Source organism: Mustela nigripes, chromosome 1 (assembly GCF_022355385.1).
Source record: "Mustela nigripes isolate SB6536 chromosome 1, MUSNIG.SB6536, whole genome shotgun sequence".
NCBI classification, from domain to species: domain Eukaryota; kingdom Metazoa; phylum Chordata; class Mammalia; order Carnivora; family Mustelidae; genus Mustela; species Mustela nigripes.
In genome coordinates this window covers 44,237,179-44,256,297 of record NC_081557.1, presented here as the reverse complement: position 1 = coordinate 44,256,297, position 19,119 = coordinate 44,237,179, and the positions used below count along the sequence as shown (strand labels likewise).

Sequence of the window (19,119 nt, the reverse complement as noted above, 5' to 3'; positions counted from 1 at the left end):
CTCGAGGCTCAAGCGGGAGCTGCCTCTGCCGGCGGGCTGGGAAGCCGCGTGAACCGGATCCCGGATCCTAATCCCTGCCAGCGGCTTCTGGCTCCCAAAGCCAGGGGCTCTGGGGCAGGACTGCGTAGTAGGTTTCAGGGACTGGGCTGAGGCTCCGTCACGATAACGCAACTGGGCAGCAGAGATTTCGGACTCTGGAAGCCGGTCCGGGCCCTCCAGGAGGTGCACTTCCCGTCTTTCTTGGGGCGCACCTTTGAAATAAGCTAGCGTGATCTCTACTGTGCAGGGGCACACAGGGATAGTTGTACCTCGGCACGGATCCTTGGGAGGCGGAAGGGTAGTACCCAGAGCGCTAGGAGAAGGGGCGGACGGCGTGAAAGGTGGGGGGACTGGATTTGGCTGTGTATGCCTGACTCTCCCTCAGGAGCCCCCTCGCCAGATTATGGTTCAGACCATCCAGCGATTCCCTTCCACACTCCAAAAACCAGAGCAATTCCGAATCATCGCATTGTGGAAAAGCAGCCCCAGTGGAAAATTATAATAACAGTTAACAGGGACTGAGTGCTTATTATGTGCCAGAAACATAACGAATCACTTTACATATATTGTCTCCTTCAGTACTTATAATCTTAATAGGTATCTTCTTTTATTAGCTGTGTTTTACAGGGGAAGAAACTGAGGGCCCTTGGCTCCTCAGACATTAACCTTCATCAGCTAACTCAGCCAGAAAGTGGTGTGTAACCAGGGTTTGAGCTCTGCTTTAGAGCCTGCCTCCAGTTACCCACAGATTCAGTACCTTTCATGTTGGAAGTCCCCAGTGGCCCACAAAGTGGGGGTTTATATGTGAAGCACCCAACCTGGTAATCAAGCTCTGGTCAGATGGCTGCAGGCTGACCCAAACCAAGAAAGGCTGCCTGGGAGCTGTAGAATCAGTGGCACAGAGCAAAATCAGGCTGCATGGATCTCAGTGCTCTAAGAACCTGCTGAGTGGGCTGTCCTCTTCCTCCAACCCTCCAAAGGTAGTGCAGAATGCTGAAAAATTCTGGAGCTCTCCTTGGTTGAGGAGCACAGAAGTGGTGACACCTGGGCGCTGACTGAATTGAAGTGCTGCTGGGGGAGAATCCTTGCCTCAAACAGGGTTGATATGGGCTCAACACCTGGGTGCACCCTCACCCTTTCATCCACCTGATGAGTTCTGGTGGCCAATACACCTGGGTGCACCCTCACCCTTTCATCCACCTGATGGGTTCTGGTGGCCAGTGCTGGTGAATGAGCCTCAGGGTTCTTGCTTGCTTTTTGGTCTGGGGCCAGGGTTACTAGACTACCCAATGTGAGGGGTCCAGGGTCTGTATACTGTCTCAAGCCTCATGAGCACTACTTCCCTCAATTTTAGATTTCTCTCATGTCATCAAATATGTGCTTGAGAAAGCTTTACAGCTCCCTTTCTCCTAAAAGCAAAAGTCCCTAATCATAAGCCTGAAGAGGCCCAGTGTGGCCTCCTCACTGCCTCACCTCTGTTGTCCTTCTCTAGCCTTTCCCCTTCCACTTTTCATTCCAAACTGAATTCCTCCCAAGTCCTATCAGGGCCTTCTCATATGCTGGCCTCTCTGCTTAAACTGCTCTCTCCCTGTTCTTTGCCTGTGTCTACTTGCCCTTCAGGTCTTAGTTTTCAAGGTGACAGCCCATACGCACTCCAGTCTCTGTTAGATGTCCCTCCTCTGCACTCCCACAGCTCCCTGAACTTCTGTATCCTAGTATTCATCACTGCATTGTAGTTGCCTGGTTACTTGTCTCTATCCCCCACTAGGCCATAAGCAATGTGGGAAGGGACTATTTTATTCTCTGATGTATCCCCAGGGTCTAGAGCAGTGCCTGGCAAATAAAAGCACTCAGTAAATATTTGCTGTATGAATGAATGGCTGATGAAGGTCAGTGGGCCCAACCCCCTCTAGGCCCTGTGCTTTTAAGACCATAGCTATCTCAGTGCTGGCCTAAAGAGCAAACAAAGCTTTGGCTCCAGCTGGGGCTGGGGGAGGAGTGGTCTCTCAACTGTTCCTAAAACCTGTGACTTCCAGCTATTTGGCCTCTGCTCCTCTGGCTTAACAGGATTTTGGTGTACGGTTAGACTGAACATTTCTCCACCCAGCCCACCCTCCTAGAGTACCCCCACAAATTGACCTCACTGGCCTGCTTTTATGAAAGGTTTATTCCTAGTGCTAGGTCCCAATCTTCCAGGGCTCTAAGCACAATTAAACTGGGTGGGAAGGTGAGAGGAAGCCCATTCAGATGCAGGGCCAGAAATGGGACTCCCCATTATCCCCACCCCTTTGGTCCCAGTCCCCTTCTCTGCAATGGGGACACATAGAGGAGGGACAAAGGGTACCGGAGGCAACATCATTGGCCCAGGGGAGCCCAAGAAGAGCTGCCATTGGCTGACAGGGCCTATTGAGGCCCTGCCATTGGTCAGGGGGCATACCCCAGGAGCTGGGGACAGGCCTGAGGAGTAATGCCATTGGCCAGGGAGTGGTTCTGTCATAGCCTTTGGCTGTGGAGTGAAGGAAAAGATCTGGGAATGAAGCCCAGTGGCCAGGAAGATAAAGGACAGGACAGCAGCTGCTGGGCCTGCAAGCCCCCTCCCTACCCACAGCAGTATGGGCAAGACTGGTGTCAGGCCCCAGCCAGGGAAAGGGAACCCAAGCCAGAGGGCAGGTGGCAAGGGATGTCCCAAGTCCAGTCTCCCCCACCCTGGGACTGCCTCTCCCAATGTCCTTCTTGATAGCCAGGTTTGATTAGGAGCAGCTCACTGCTCCTCTAGCCAGGAGGGCTTCTCAGCTCCTGGAGGCCGCAGCTTGATGTTGAACTGCTGCAGGGTCTGCTCCAGTTGTTTCTGGTTCCCAGCAAAGTAGGCTGACACGGCATTGTGGAAGAGCAGCAGCTGCTTGTGCATCACCTTGATCTGGGGGTCCAGCAGGGTCAGCTGAGACTGGACTCAGATGCCCTTCTTGAGCCTGAGCCCAGACCAGGGGTACCTGGATTCTGCTCTGATGGTGTTTTTAGGGTGGGGGCTGACCTCTACTAAGGGAGTCAAAGGATAAGGATCAGTCTGATGGGAGAAACCTGACTTGATTTGCTGGGCCTGGAGTTCTGGTACCCCAGCTCAGGGAATGATTTTTCCCAGTTATGTTCCTGGAATCAGGAGCCAAATCCTCCAACAGAAAAGGGCCAGGGATTGGAGGGCGGGTTACTAGAAAGGTCCAGGAGTTGAAGGGGCTGGGGGGAAGATCCCACCCCTTAGCCAGGCTGTATTTCCCCCATCCAGTAATGGGGAGGGTCTTGGGGGTAGAAGGTCAGTGTTACAGATGGGAAGGTGGGCTGGGGACAAAGGGTGGGGTTGGCACCTTGTTTTCTTCCAGGAACTTGAGCTTGATGGCCACATCTCCCCGCAGCTTCTCATATTTGTCCCGATGGGCCTGGAAAGTGGCCTGTGCACTCTCGAGTCGACCGCGCGTCCCTGCATCCCGGGGGCCTAGGCTCAGCTCCTCTAAGTCTGTTCGGTAGGCATCATATTCCAGCCTGGGAAAGGGGTGATACAGGCTGGTCTCCACCCCTGTGTCCTCCACACATATTCTCCTTTCCTTCCTCAATTCTTATGACCCCAAAGCTCAAACTTCCACCCAGGCCAGTCAATCCCCAAAACCCTGGGCCCTGCTGGTGCCCACACCTGGCAGCCTCATACTGCTTGACAGTCATGAGCGTGTCTTCCATGGTCTTGGTGACCAATGTGTTGATGCTAGAGACAAAGAAGTTCACAGCCCCTAACAGGGTCTCTCCATTCTTGCACAGCAGCTTCTGTGTCTCTGCATTGTAGCCAAATTCCTCCTGAAGGCAGAAGGGAGGACAGGCCTTGAGCAACAGTTCCTACCTGACTAAAGCTACAGGGCCCTTATTCCCCTCCTCCCCATGGAGAAACAGCCATGGAAACTGGAACCACCAAGGGCTGCCTCTAGCAAGGCTCTCTTAGCCAGAAAGTTAGTGGGGCCACCCCAGGGATGGCTGGGGTAGGAATATGGGAGTGGGGTTCTCATATAAGTTCACAGGACGAGAATAGGGAAAGCTAGTGCAGCAGGCAAGGGAGGGACTCTGATTAGGCTGAGCACTGATGCAGAGAAGGGTTACTTGTGAGGCATCTAGTGTGCCATCTCCCCCACCCCTCCAACTTCTGAACCTCTGTACAAACCCTTAGGCTGCCTCCACAGGTGAGTGCTGCTGGGGGTAGGGCTGGGCCTACCCTGGAGGGGTTCTCCCTCTGGGCTGCAGGAGGGAGGGAGGGAGGGAGGGAGGCTGAGGGCTGACTGCCTGGGAGGGCCCGGGCCCAGTCCCCCCACCCTCTTTGGCCTGACCAAGGCACCTGAAGCTCTGGGGACTTCTGGCTGAGATCAGCAAAGGCGTCACCTAGTGCATGCTGAGTCTGCAGCAGGCTGTAGAGGTGGGCTGTCAGTGCCCGGCCCAGCTGCAGGACACTTTCATACTTGCGCTTCGTCTCACGCAGCAACTCAATCTGCAGCTCCAGCTCCAGGTCCACAGTCCGGGAGCCTCGGCCAAATCGCTCTGATAACAGCTGCTTTGTGCACTGATTGGGAAGTGGGGGAATAGGTCAGAGACCCTAGCACCTTGCCCCTCCCCCCAACAGGTATTGACCCTAGCATCCCCACACTCCTAGTCTCGGCCATAGATGGGATACTGGAATCTGGAATATGGGGTAAAGGTACCCAGGAAAAGTGTGGGAAAAGGGAAAAGTGCTTAAATCCCACCTTGTATGTGTTGATGCCCCATTTCTTGACGATGTCAAACTTCTCTCCAGCGATGCCCCGAGCCACCTCATCTCCAGGGCCAGCAGGAGTGGTACTGTGAGATGGATGGCGGCCAGACCCTAAAGAACCAAGTTCTCTGACACCAGCCTCTCTCAGATATAACCAGACATCTCTGTGGGTCCACCCATACCTCCTAGCCAGCATTTGAATAACTTTACTGAAATAGCAGGAACTAGAGACAATGAGATTCTCCTACTCACTAGGAACAGAACTCATACCTTGTGCCCTGAGACCCAAATTCCAATATACATCTGGCCTCCTTCTGAGGTGGTGATGGGGACTGGGGTGTGGAAGGGAGTTGCTGGTGTACAGGGGCAGAGAAGATGGAAGAAAATATGCTAAGAATGGGGTGGCAGGTCAAGGATGGTGGGTCCTGATAATAAGAAACCTCACTGACATCCTCATGTGGAATCCGAGTCAGTGTGAGATTCAAGAATATTTGCTTCTCTAAACTTTAGAGTCTAAACCAAAACTCTGAGAAGCTTCAGAGTTCCAAATCTGTCTCAAGCTCCAGAGCAGGGAGAATGTCTGTGAAACAGAGTTCTTTACGTGATTCGGGTAGTTGCAGCAGAGAAAGGAAAAATGGTCACATCTTAGGGGCTAAATGGCAAATGGGAGCAGCTGGACAACCCTGGGCTCTAGCCTTGGGCTCTAGCTAAGGACAGTCCATAGGTCTCATACTAGCAGAAGTTCCCAGTATCTCCAGACATACTTCAAGCTATCTTAGGCATACCCTATACTCCCCAAAACCATTACCCTACTCTCTCTCCAAACAAGCTTCCTGTCCTGTTCCGATCATTCATACCTGTGGGGATGAGTCCGTCACCAGAGCCCCCATAGCCACCAGACACAATGCTGGTTTCATTGAGGTTGGGTCCTGACACCATCACCTGCTGGAGGTCCTATAGGCCAGAGAAGAGGGGGGCTTCAGGAACATTGGGGCAGCTGAATCATTTGGGGGGTGAGAACAAGCTTGGATTGAAGCATCACAGAGAGAGCACACAAAGGAAGTCTGCATAGAATCAGAATGAAGATTTGTAAAAAGCTTGGCGGGAATTAGGTAAGTTAGGGGAAAACTAATGGAATGGGGTAAGAGCCCAGGGCTTATGATATGGGATTCCTAAATTAAAACAATATGGAGAAGAATCAAACAGAAGCACCTGCTCCAGCCCATCATCCTCAGGAAGCTGCCCAGCTTCACCGTTCCCGTGGATGGGGATCTCCATTGTGGCTGCCTTCCCTAGGATCCCGTCCGTCATGGCTAGGGAAGGGACTGGAGTCAAAGTCTCCACCCCAGTGCCCTGCAAAGCCCAACACAAACAGTTCTGGAAACTGGCCAATACTCCAGAAAGAAAAGGTCTCCCCCACCATTTCAGAGATTTTAGAAGTTGTCCCAAGACTGGAGTATTCTAGGGTTGGGCCCCCACTCCTTTCTTCTTAGGGATATGTATTTCTTCCCTCCAAGATGTGTTATCTTTCCACATGCACACCCAGGCCCCAGGTGTCTTCTCATGAACCCTCAACCCCATCAGGACTCAGGTGATCATTCATGCATTCAGTCATTCAACAGACATTTGATAAGTGCCTACTATGTGTCATGCATTATTTGAAGTCACAGCAGTGACCAAGAGAGATAAGGTCTGTGCTGTCTTGGAACCTACCCCATGCAGCTGTTTCCCCCCACCAGATTAACCCCTTTCCAAGGCTCAGGAGCTTACTCCTCCCATTCGGGTATGTTCTCCATTGCTTGGCTTTTCACACTCCCTTAGTGTTTCTTCCCCTTTCCCTCAGGTGGTCTCCTCTTCTTCCATCCCATGCACCTCCTTTTCCTCGGGCCCTACCTCCCAGGCCTTAGTTGAATCAGTTGGTGTATGTTCTCGGTCTCTGGGAAAAGCCTCTTTTTCCCAGAACATAGTGATCCCTTCCAAAGTCAGTTATGTCCCCCAGGTGTGTTAGTCCCCGCCCCCCCCATACACCTGGGCATCAGGTGTGTCCTCATCCTTCCCCAAGGCTCAGTGGCATCTTCCCTTAGGGCAGGTTCGTGCGTTCAACTTCCCCTCGCCCAAGTATGTCCTTCTCACCTCCGGCCGGGCCGCTCTTCCCCTCAGGGCGCCAGGCCCGGGCCGCGCGGGGACCTCGGGCTCCAGTTCCCGTCGCGATCCTAGCAGCAGGTCAGGAACTCGGCGGAAGTGACGTCCCCTCCCGGGCAGAAGAAGCCGGCCACGTCGCAGATTATAAGGGCGGAAATGACGTTTAGCCGGGGCATGGCGATCCTTGAGCCAACCCCCTCAGTCCCTGGGGAGCTGGGAGAGATCACTTCCGGGGCGTTACCGAGTGGCTGTAAGGAAGTGACGTATGAGACCTGGTGGCGCGATGGAGCCACAGCAGCAGCAGCAGCAACTGAGGAACGTGAGTGGGTGCTAAGTCGCTGCAGGCCCATAGGTTCAGCTAGGATCCTTGCCCATTTGGCTGGACTTCGGAAGGCTGGGAACGTCGGGCTGTGGCGCGCGGTCCTGGGAAACTCGAGCAACGAGGCCTCCAGGAGCCCCCTCTTTGCTGAGTTCTTTGTCCCCTTTTCTCCTAGTTGCGGGACTTCCTGTTGGTCTACAATCGGATGACCGAACTCTGCTTCCAGCGCTGCGTGCCCAGCCTGCACCACCGAGCTTTGGATGCTGAGGAGGTTAGGTGGGGAACTCTGTAGGGAGGTTCGCGGTAGACTGTTCCCAACCCCGACTTCCCTTGCCTCGGGCTCTGGCCTTTCCACGACCCAACTTGCCCCTAGGCTAGGGATGGGAAGGAAGGAGACGGACCCGACAGGACACCTTTGGCCTCTGCTTTACCCTTTCTTCTATCCAGGAAGCCTGTTTGCACAGCTGTGCTGGGAAGCTGATCCATTCCAACCACCGCCTCATGGCCGCTTATGTGCAGCTCATGCCTGCTCTGGTACAGCGCCGCATCGCAGACTACGAGGCTGCCTCACCTGGGCCAAGTGTTGCTGCTGAACAATCCGGAACCTCACCATCAGGCAGCTAGCCCTCTCAACTCCAGGAAGGGAGGCACTGGATGGACCCTCAAGTTGAAGGAGCCAGTGGACCTTGGGCTGGATGCAGCCTGTATATAGAGTGAGGGGTTACCTGAGAGCTGGGTACTATTGCTCCTTTTCCCGGAGCCAATAAACCCGCTTTTACTCTTTTTGGTTTATGTCCTGGTCGGGGAAGGTTTGCCCACTTTTATTGGCATCATCCTTTATTCTGTTAGCTAGCACATATCGGTTGGCTTCAGCCCTGGCAGTGGAGAATTTGCTGTCTGTGTGTAGAAGGAAAACCTCAACATTCCCAGGCACCTGGTTATAGCAAGGTCTGTGGGTAAAATTTTAATGTTAGTGACATCAACAGGAAGCTGGTTTCTGCCCAGATGGCAGAGAAAATGAGACCTCTTTCTAGCTCTCCTTCACTTAAACCTGTCTGACTTAAATGGCTCATTTGTGAGCCAGTGTGCAGTCATTCATAACTCTTTTTGTGGACTCTAAGGAATTCTGCTAGATGTAGGGAATGGAGGAGATAACTAAGGACAACAGATAAGAAATCACAGACAGGGTTTCTAGGCATTGCCTCCCGGAAACTCAGTAGCTCCAGAACAGAGATGAAACCTGTAAGAATTTGGGGGTGTTCTGGAACTTCAGCCACCTTCCCAAGTTGTTACTTTCTTACTATTTTCTGTCTACCCCAGGATGAGTGGTAAAGCCTTCACACAAAAGAAGACCTGTGTGCTTGTCTTCAGGAGAGTCAGAAAGGGGAAACTTGGAGGACCATATTCTGCTATATAGCCAGACCTGAGGGACAGAAGCCCAAGGGAGAAGTAGATGATGGTGGTTATGGGGAAAAAGAGGATAAAGCAAATCCTTGGGACTGCTTTATCGTTACCTGCATGTCTATAATTTCAACTCTTCTGTCCTCTTCCCTGTGTTCCTGCTGTCTCTTTTCTGTTATTTCCGTGTTGAGCCTCTCCATTCTTCTCTCATTTATTGTCCTCCTTTTGAAATTTACTTCTGTATTCAGCAGTCTCAATGACCTATCCTCCATCACTGCATTTTCTTGCCTCCCTTGTGTCCTTTTTATATCATTCCAGCTGTTTTATCTTTTCTTTTCCTCCATTGAGACTGCTAGAGAAAAACACAGCTGTGTAACGAGTGGTACTAAATATTCAAGGTCTCCAATTTCAACAAAGCCCTCACTGCCAACAAGCAATCCTTTGTGGCCTCCTGGTGTATTTCATCTCCTAATCACTGGTGATTATTTTACATCTTCACTGTTCTCCTTATCTCCCACTTCACGTTCAGCTGTTCCCCATCAGGTGACCATGTTTTGTTTTTTATAGAGCAAATGGAAGTTCTTAGACATTGGCTCCCACAATAATAACAAAAACTCCTTATAACTATGCACAGAGCAGAAATCCTCCCCCCCCCCCCGTGTGGATCAGGAAGTTGAGATTCTCTATAGCAGATCCTTATAGATAACAGATCTGACTTTAAAACCCATGTACTTTTTATTATACCAGGCTGCCACTCAAAATATCCATTGAGCCACCCAATTTGTATGGGTTCTGATACTGCTACATGTCCTGCTTTATCTTCATCTTTATAGCAAAACTACAAGGAGAGATTATCTCCCCTTAAAGGATGAGGAAGCAAGAATCCAGAATGTACCAGAACCTTATCTTATACATAGTTAACTCTTGAGAAAAGTGGCTCCAAACAGCTTTTTGCCTCTTTAGCTCCTGTATTTTGAACAAAAGTTTTTGCTAGGAACATATTAGTTGCTGACCAGGAACTTCCCTACTGAGTGGAATGGTGCATACCAATAAAGTTCTCTCCTTGGTAAGTAACTACAGCTAAAACAGCTTGTGAACTTAACAATCCCAAGATGGGAATGGAGACCTGGAATACTGTGATGCTAGTGGGAGGACTCTTCTACATGGACATTTGTGTGTATCCTTCTAGTAAATTTCTATTGTAAATTGTCTCGGTTTCCATGTCACTTAACTACTACTTGCTGGAGAAGGGCTAAGAACCACATCTGTCTTGACTCTAGAGGCTACGTTCTCTGAATTGACAGAGTTTATCTTGCTTGCTTATCTGCACCGAGCCTGTCCCTTGGCTTGGAAAAGCAAGTATCCCTCAGTGTAATCCATTAGTTAATCCCTTTGGTTTTTAACATCTTCTTTTCTCTTTATAAACATGTTCGGTACTTAGAAGAACCCTACTGTTGTTATCCATGTCCTATAGTCACTGATGGCCCCTTCAGGTCTTGCCATAAAGTGATATCCATTGGTAAAATGAGAGCAGAGTGACATTTTAAGCACAACACAAGAGTAAATGTTAACAAAGCTCTATCTCTTACCACAAATACATACTGGAGACAGAGTTGGTGTTCTTGCCATTGTGGCTTCAGAACTTAATTGCCTACTCCTTTGCAAAGTCGGATTTCTTTGAGTATTTTGAACTATACCACCTTCTCCCATTACTTGTCCTTAGTAACCAATGCTTTCCTTGAAATAGGTAGCCCTTGGTCTTCCTATAACTTCTTGATGCTTTAATGTTACTGGACAGTCCATTCAGTATTTCAGTTTCTTAGTTCCTCGATTCAGTCTTTCTGTGAAAGAAGACTTTCTGTGTCTTAGCTAACCACACCCTTAGTTATGTCCTGGCCATTATCATTACCCCAAACTGCTCCATCTTTAAAACACTGTTACCAGCATCTTACTGACTATATTCCTTCTGCTTTGCTTATTATATATGTCCTTTGCTATTCTTTGATTTCACTGGAGCATTCAAGCTATTGATTCTACCTTATTTCCATTAACACCTTATTTATTTATTTATTTATTTATTTATTTATTTGACAGAGAGAGCACAAGTAGGCAGAGGGAGAGGGAGAAGCAGGCTTTTAGTTGAGCAGGGAGCCCAATGTGGAGCTTGATCCCAGGACGCTGGGATCATGACCTGAGCCGAAGGCAGCCATTTAACTAACTGAGCCACTCAGGCAGCCTGCATTAACGCCTTTTGTCTTAAGATTCCTGTCCAACTTAAATTCCAGTCATTCTCTTGGAACAGGCTAAATTTCTTTGTCATCTCTTTATTGGACACAGATAAAATGAGACATTTGACTGTCTTTGAATTTGGACAGCTAAAAGCCCAAGGAAATCACTACAGAACAGATTTATAAGACTATGAATTCATGGTTACCTGGGTCAAATGAAGACTCAACTCCTATAATCCCACTAGATTTTTACAGTTTCTGCTGGTCCCTGCAATGACCATACCAAATCAATATTCTCTCTCTCTTTTTTTTTTTTTTTTTTTTTTAGATTTTATTTATTTGACTGACAGAGATCACAAGTAGGCAGAGAGAGGAGGAAGCAGGCTTCCTGCTGAGCAGAGAGCCTGATGCAATGGGGGGGGGGGGGCTCACAGGAACCTGGGATCATGACCCAAGCCGAAGGCAGAGGCTTTAACCCACTGAGCCACCCAGGTACCTCTAGATCAATATAATTAAGCCTCTTATTACCCTCACTATTCCCTTTAGTTTTCTGCAGGTAATTTTTTTTTTTAAGATTTTATTTATTTATTTGACAGAGAGATCACAAGTAGATGGAGAGGCAGGCAGAGAGAGAGAGAGAGGGAAGCAGGCTTCCTCCTCAGCAGAGAGCCCGATGTGAGGCTCTATCCCAGGACCCTGGGATCATGACCAGAGCTGAAGGCAGAGGCTTTAACCCACTGAGCCACCCAGGTACCCCTAGATCAATATAATTAAGCCTCTTATTACCCTCACTATTGCCTTTAGTTTTCTGCAGGTAATTTTTTACTTTTCTTTACTTTTTACTTTTTAATTCATAGGTTAAAAGTAGAAGCTCTCAGGAGTTCCCGCAAAATGTTGCAACAAAACTTGGTCACCTGCTTATATCTGCATCATTATCTTTCCCTCCATCTAAGTAGGACAAGCATGTCTCTTAAAGCCAATGCCTATTCCTGTTCTGAAACCTAGTCCTTCTTTGGGAATCTCTGACTTTTTCCTATTTTGCTATATTCTCACCATTGTTCAAACATGCTAAAGACTGCCCTTTTAAAACAAACAAACCACTACCTTATTTCCCTTCCAACTACTATCCTATTGTTTTCCACTTTACAGCTTAACTTCCTGAAACAGTAGGATACTGTGGCTGTCTACATTCCCATTCGTCCACCATGTCTGTTTTGAGTTCTACAATCTTTACTGTGTTAAAATTCTTGATGAGGTCACCGTGGCCCACCAAATGACTCATATCCCTGAATTCAGTGATGATTTCCCAGTCCTCATTTTACTTCACTTCTCAGTAGCATCTGGTACTATTGACTAGTGTTTGTGATTCCATTCGTGGTCCTACTGCTACTTTCACCACAGCTTTATAGCCTCTTTTGAGGTTCACTTGCTTCCAGCCTTTACATCTAAAGATTTCTCTAGGTCCTCTTTTTTCTCAGACATTTTTCTAGGATTGTGTCCCCACTCAGCTTTAGTTACTGGTGCCTTCCAGATCTCTCTTCTGAGCTACTTGATAGACATTCTGACTTGGGTGTCTCAAAAACACCCCAACTCAGCATGTTTATCTCATCAGCTTTCCTTCTATACCTAGTACTCCTCCAGTTGCAGGAAGTCGAAACCTCACTCAGTTGCCAAATCCCATCTGTTTAAGTTTTACACTTGTAAATATCCCTTGATTCTGTCTGTTTCTCCCCATTTTTATAGTCTTTCAACAGGGTTACTGCAATTGCTACTTTACCTCATACCCACTTCTGCATCCCTCCACTCTTCTCTATTCATAATCCAGAAAACACAAATTTAGGCTTCTCACAATAGCTTTCCATTCTTAGGATAAAAATGCATTCTACATGTGACCTCTGAGACCCTGCATGATCCAGTCCCTTGCCCACCTCAGCTTTATCTTATCATCTGTCAAACACTGGACTGTCATTACTGTTTGTTCAACTGAATTGAGCCGCACCTCACTTGCTCCCTCTCTGTGCTCTCACTACATTGACAACTCCATTCTAACCTGTCAGGCAGGTCCCCTTCCAAGTCAGGGCCTTTGCACCTGTTTCCTGCCTTCCCTTCACTTTACCTACTTAACTTCTACTCATTCTTGAGTACTTAATTTGAATGATAGTTCCTCAAATAACTCTTCCCAGACTCCAGCTCCCGTAATTCCTCATGTTTGCGGCATAACAGTTGGTAATTACATACCTCATGAGGGCACAGTCCATGGCTGTATTGCTCACCTTTGTACCCTTATCACAGTGCCTAGCATCTCATATGTGCTTGCTAAATATTTATTGAATGAACATCTTTCAGTTTCCTCCCAGCTCAGTCCACTGTTGACATAGGAAGAGAAAGGCTTAATATCAGAAGAGACACAAATGAGTCTGCATTTAACTTTTGCCATTTTGCTGATGATTTAGAGGTGTTTTTTCATGCCTTCTACCCTTCTGCCCTTAATATTCACAGATCAGTCAATACCAGAAAGCTTCCATCTGGAGCAAAACAGTCATTCTAGTTCCTACTCAATTTCTAAGCATTTTAATTCTGCTTAAATATTTCTTGAACCCTTTCTTTTCTGTCCATCTCCTTTGTCACTACTTTGAGCTAGCTTTCAATCAGCTCTTGTATAGATTACTGCAGCAGTCACCTAATAGCTTCTTCCTTGAGCCTGTATCCCTTTGATTAGTTAGCATTTAGCTAAGGTATATGTAACAGAGACTAAAAATGACAGTGACTCACAAACTTTGAAGTAAAAATCTAATCCAAGACTGGTGTAACATCACAGTCATTTAAGAACCAAGCTACTCTTCAGCTTTCTGCTTGTATCAAAAGTATGATCCTCAATCATGTGACCTAGGATGGACCTTTACTTTAGACACAAACATTCCAAGGGCCAGAATGGAGCAGGGAGTGGGTGAGCGGGTATATCCTCCTCCCTTTAAGACACATCCGAAAAGTTCCACATGAGGGATTTGTCATGTGGTCAGACCTTGTTACAAGGGAGGCTAGGAAATACCACTTTATTTTCACCAGTCATTTTTTATGCAGTTAAAAATTGGAAATTCTGGTACTAAGGAAGAGGAGGAGAATGGCTAGTAGGAGACATCTACCAATCCATTTTCCCTACTGGTCGAGAGTGATTCTTGCAAAATACAAAAATAATAGTACTTATCTACCCAACACCTTCCGTCACCTTCAGACTCTTCAGTATCACAACTGTTTTCTGTGATCAGGTTCCAGAAGATGTCTCTGGCCTCATTTTCAACCCCCTTTCCTCAGTTTTTAATTCTCTTACCCTTGGTTGTAAAAGGATTAATTTATTTGTGGTACTGAGACATGCTAATTCCTGACTCTGTTTTTCCTTTACTGGGTATGCCCCCACTTTCGTTCCTATATTCAGTGCTTCACAAATACCCAAGTGAGTGTATTTACCAACATTGTTAAGCCCTGTAGATGCAGAGGTAAATGAAAGAGATGCAATCCTTTTTTTCTGTTGGAACTTGACACAGGTATGGTGAAGGTGAATATAGAACAAATAATCACAACTATGGTGAATGTTACAAAGAAGACATATGCGTTGTAATGGAACATGTAGTAGTACTAACTTACCTGTGTGGGGGATGAAGGAGAGCTTTTCAGAGGAGTGATTTGGAACCTGAGAGCTGAAGGATGAAATAGAATTAACCAAACAAAAGACAGGGGGAAGGGCTACCCTCATTCATGTCTTTGCTTAGATGTCTCCTTTTTTATTAAGGTTTAGTCCGATTATGCTACTTAAAATTGCAACCTATCCTCCCCTCAGAAACTCCTGATCTTTATTCTGTTCTATTTTCCATAGCACTGTCATTTCTCACATTATATATATATATATATATATATATATATTTTACTCATATTGTTTTTTCTTTTTGTTTCTGGATCAAGATTCTAATAAAATTTTTTCTGTATACTACCATGATTATACAAAACTATTTATATTGGCATTGTCCCCTGCAGTGTTTTACACACATTGCTGTATTTTTTTTTCCTACAAGACTATATTTTAGACTGTTAACCACCATAAACACTAAATAGTGTGAACTTTTGGAATAGGCTTGTTTTCCCATCTAATCTAAACAGGAACTACATTAGGGTGGAAACCATTGTAGGGCTTTTGCAGGTAATTTCTCTTCCTTCAGATTCAAAGTATTATTTTCTTTCCCAAGACTAGTGATATAAATTCTCTAAATGTGATTCTCCTAAAGAGGGTGAAGATTAAGACCAGTAATATTTCTATGGAAATTTAGACTTTTAAATCATATCCTATCTGTTGGCCAGTTTATATTCTGACTACCTTTTGGTCCCCCTCATCCATTGGTGAAATGGGTAAAGGGCTTATTTTGTTTATTATTTATTACTTGTATCTCCCACTAGAATTTACATTGTCTAAGTCATAAATCAGGAATTTTGTCAATGTTAGCTTTGTACATTGATGTAACGAAACACCTGAAATAGTACCCAGCACAGTTGATGCTCAATAAATATTTGTTAAGTAAGTGAAGGGAGGAGAGAGAGTTTCAGAGCACAGGTCTAGAGCTTGGTTTTAGAGAGAGGAGGAACATCTCTGATTGGTAACAGGAAGCATAGAGGAATGGGTAAAGCAGATCTAAGTTTTTTTTTTTTTTATTGGTACTAAGAGATTGAGTTTCTTTTAAATATCATGTGTGATGGTTAGTGTTATGTGTCAAATTGGCTAGGTTACTATACCGTTATTTAATCAAACACTAATCTAGATGTTGCTGTGAAGGTTATTTGATAGATGTGGTTAACATCTACAATTATACAATTATTTAACTTTAAGTACCAAAACTATTCTTAGTAGTGAGGGTGGGCTTCATTCAATCAGTCAGAGACCATAAGAGCAGAAAATGAGAATTCTTTCTTTTTTTTTTTTTTTAAAGATTTTATTTATTTATTTGACAGAGATCACAAGCAGGCAGAGAAGCAGGTAGAGAGAGAGAGAGAGAGAGAGAGAAGCAGGCTCCCTGCTGAGCAGAAAACCTGATGCGGGGCTTGATCCCAGGACCCTGAGATCATGACCCGAGCTGAAGGCAGAGGCTTTAACCCACTGAGCCACCCAGGCGCCCCAAAAGTGAGATTTCTTAAAGAAGAATTTCTGCCTCAAGATTGAGCATTAATTCCTGCCCGAGTTTCCAGCATGCTGACCTATCGTACAGAGTTTGGACTTGCTAATCGCCATAATCATGTTGCCAGTTCTTTAAAATAAATCTATCTATCCACCTACCTACTTACCTACCTATCTGTATATAAATGTGTGTATCCTCTTGCTTCTGTTTCATCTATTTTTTTTTTTAATAGGAGGTGAAGTTATCATTGGAGAGTAAAACAAAAAAGGAACATGAGAATACAGGTTTGAAATAGTATTTGCACAGAATGGAAGAGTGGACTGATGCAAAAAAAAAAAAATTGATTTTTGGGTGATGTTGAGGGTTCAATAAGGCTGCTGAACAGGATTCCCTTCTGTCCTTGCCTGTCTGGAGAACTGTTATTTTAGGGCCATAAACATCAAGACCTGCTGTGACTCTTTGCCCTTTCCAGGAAGGGCTGCCCTTATTCCTGCCCTTACTGAATACTACTATGTCTTGTTCACCTTTATGTAAACAGCACTTGGTAGGGTGTCACAAGCAGCAGAAACACATAGCTTACACAAATCAACTGTATCAAATGTAGTATTATCAGGCTCTATTCTAAGCATTTTATATGCATTAACTCATTTAATATTTACAGCAATCCTGCAAGGTAGATACTATTACTTTCATTTTACTAAAAGAAAGAGTGAAAGAAAGAAAGGGAAGGGAAAAAGGAAGGAAGGAAAGGAGGAAGAAAGGAGGGGAGGGAGGGAGGGAAACTGAGGCAAAATACCCTACAACTAATGAGTTGTGGAGTCAGGTTTTTAATCCGGACAATCTGACTCCAGAGGTGAGCCCCTTTCTCATCAATGAAGATTGCTATACATTTATGCATTTGTTCCCAAAATATTTTCTGATCATCTACTCTTGGTGCCAGCACTAGGGGATGGGGATAGAGCAGAGAGCAATCAGAATCTCTGCCACCATGGAGCTTCTGTTTCTAGTCAGCGGAAATAGACAATAAGCAGTTAAGTATTTATACAAGATAATATGAAGTGCTGTGGAGTAAACAATGCAGGGTAGGAAGGAGAAGAAAAGTGGGAACAGTGTTGTTATTTTATGCTGGGTAGTCAGAGAAGTCGTTTATGAGGTCTTTGAGCAGAGACTTCAAATGAGGGAATAAGGCTTGTGGACATCTGGAAGAAGAGTGTTTGCTGTGGTATAAGCCTGTTGTTGTCCCTCAGAATCCATTGTTCCCTTCTTCCCTTACTGAGGAAATCCTTTGCTTTTATATGGAACATAGCCACTGAAAATAAAGATTTGATTTTGCAGCTCTCCTTGCAGCTAGATGTGAATGTGTGATTGAGTGATGTGTGCATTACCAGATTGTGCCCTTAAGAGTAAGGGTGGGCCTCCTCCCTCCTGCCTCCATGGCTGGGATGGGACCCAGCGGACATGGTGGTGAACTCTCTTGGACCTTGAAGAGAGGGGCCATTTCCTCAGAGAAGGCAGAACAACAAAAAGGCTGCCATATTAGCCCTCAAGTATTTCTACTTGGACAGATGTAAGGCGGGGGGAACTTAAATCAGGTTCAAACGACTATATTTTGGGTTCCTTTTGTTATTACAACGTATGTGGTGGGCAGAATTTTAAGATGGTCCTGAATTTCTCATTCCCTGTGTGCATATCCTACATAATCCCTAGGACTATGGGTATGATAGATTTTACTTCTGTGATCAGCTTACATATATGGCATACCTGACTGTAAGAAAGGGATATTATCTGGGTAGGGTAGGTCCAACCTTTCCACATGAACTTGTAAAAAAATAACATACAATGTATTATTTGTTTCAGGGGTGGAGGTCTGTGATTGATCAGTCTTACACAATTCATAGCACTCACCATAGCACATACCCTCGCCAATGTCCATCACCCAGCCACCCCATCTCTCCTATCCCCTCTCTTCCAGCCACCTTCAGTTTGTTTCCTGAGATTACAGTCTCTTATGGTTTGTCTCCCTCTCTGGTTTCATCTTGTTTTATTTTTCCCTCCCTTCCCCTGTGATCCTCTGTCTTCTTTCTCAAATTCCTCATATCAGTGAGATCATATGAAAATTGTCTTTCTCTAATTAACTTATTTCCCTTAGCATAATACCCGCTAGTTCCATCCATATCACTGCAAATGGCAAGATTTTTTTGATGGCATTATATTCCTGTGTGTGTTGATAAGTTATTTATAGATTTTGGATACTAGCCCTTTATCTGATATTTCATTTGTGAATATCTTCTCCCATTCTGTCAGTTGTCTTTTGGGTTTGTTGGCTATTTCCTTTGCTGTGCAAAAGCTTTTGATCTTGATGAAGTCCCAATAATTCATTTTTGGCCTTGCTTCCCTTGCCTTTGGCGATGTGTCTAGGTAGAAGTTGCTGTGGCTCTGGTCGAAGAGGTTGCTGCCTGTGTTCTCCTCAAGGATTTTGATGGACTCCTGTCTCACATTGAGGTCTCTCATCCACTTTGAGTCTATTTTTGTGTGTAGTGTAAGGAAATAGTCCAGTTTCATTCTTCTGCATGTGGCTGTCCAATTTTCCCAACACCATTTGTTGAAGAGACTGTCTTTTTTCCATTGGAACTTCTTTCCTGCTTTGTCAAAGATTAGTTGGCCATACAGTTGAGTGTCCATTTCTGAGCCCCCTATTCTCTTCTGTTAATCTACATGGACTTTTTAAAAGCAAGGAGATTTCTCTGGCTGGATGCAGAAAGATTCCAAGCTTGAGAAGGTCTTTAGGCACTGTTGCTGGCCTTAAGATGAATAGGCCATATGGCAAAGAAGGTGGGTATCTTCTAGGACCTGAGTATCAACCCAGCTGATAACCAAGAAGGGAACCAGGACCTAGTCCTACAACAGCAATGATCTGAATCCTGTCAACAAGAATGAGCTTGGAAGGGGATTTCTCCCCAGAGCCTCCAGATGTGAGCTCCACCCAGCCAACATCTTTTTTTTTTTTTTCACAGTTTCTTTCTTTCTTTCTTTCCTTCCTTCCTTCCTTCT

General features: G+C 45.9%; 2 protein-coding genes across 2 annotated transcripts; one reads left to right on the top strand and one right to left on the bottom strand.

Moving 5' to 3' along the window:
* Window positions 1–2,188: 2,188 nt before the first annotated feature.
* ARFIP2 (ADP ribosylation factor interacting protein 2) lies at window positions 2,189–7,072 on the bottom strand. The gene is made up of 8 exons (XM_059409261.1): window positions 6,953–7,072; window positions 6,032–6,172; window positions 5,677–5,773; window positions 4,812–4,930; window positions 4,409–4,630; window positions 3,722–3,879; window positions 3,399–3,573; window positions 2,189–2,956 (listed from the first exon to the last, which is right to left on the bottom strand). Exons 2-8 carry the CDS (start codon window positions 6,128–6,130, stop codon window positions 2,801–2,803), a joined length of 1,026 nt encoding a protein of 341 aa, XP_059265244.1. The 5' UTR covers window positions 6,131–6,172; window positions 6,953–7,072; the 3' UTR covers window positions 2,189–2,800.
* Window positions 7,073–7,189: 117 nt separating this feature from the next.
* On the top strand, window positions 7,190–8,063 carry TIMM10B (translocase of inner mitochondrial membrane 10B). Its single transcript, XM_059389359.1, has 3 exons — window positions 7,190–7,280; window positions 7,456–7,551; window positions 7,728–8,063. Exons 1-3 carry the CDS (start codon window positions 7,227–7,229, stop codon window positions 7,902–7,904), a joined length of 327 nt encoding a protein of 108 aa, XP_059245342.1. The 5' UTR covers window positions 7,190–7,226; the 3' UTR covers window positions 7,905–8,063.
* Window positions 8,064–19,119: the final 11,056 nt, after the last annotated feature.

Excerpts from the sequence above, each read along its gene's own strand:
- ARFIP2 (XM_059409261.1), bottom strand. The coding sequence starts at position 6,130 with ATGACGGACGGGATCCTAGGGAAGGCAGCCACAATGGAGATCCCCATC. Across the intron at positions 3,574-3,721 it reads AAGCAGTATGAGGCTGCCAG|GCTGGAATATGATGCCTACC; the intron begins GTGTGGGCACCA and ends CCCCTTTCCCAG. Across the intron at positions 2,957-3,398 it reads AGTTCCTGGAAGAAAACAAG|ATCAAGGTGATGCACAAGCA; the intron begins GTGCCAACCCCA and ends CTGGACCCCCAG.
- TIMM10B (XM_059389359.1), top strand. The coding sequence starts at position 7,227 with ATGAGACCTGGTGGCGCGATGGAGCCACAGCAGCAGCAGCAGCAACTG. Across the intron at positions 7,281-7,455 it reads AGCAGCAGCAACTGAGGAAC|TTGCGGGACTTCCTGTTGGT; the intron begins GTGAGTGGGTGC and ends CTTTTCTCCTAG. Across the intron at positions 7,552-7,727 it reads GAGCTTTGGATGCTGAGGAG|GAAGCCTGTTTGCACAGCTG; the intron begins GTTAGGTGGGGA and ends TCTTCTATCCAG.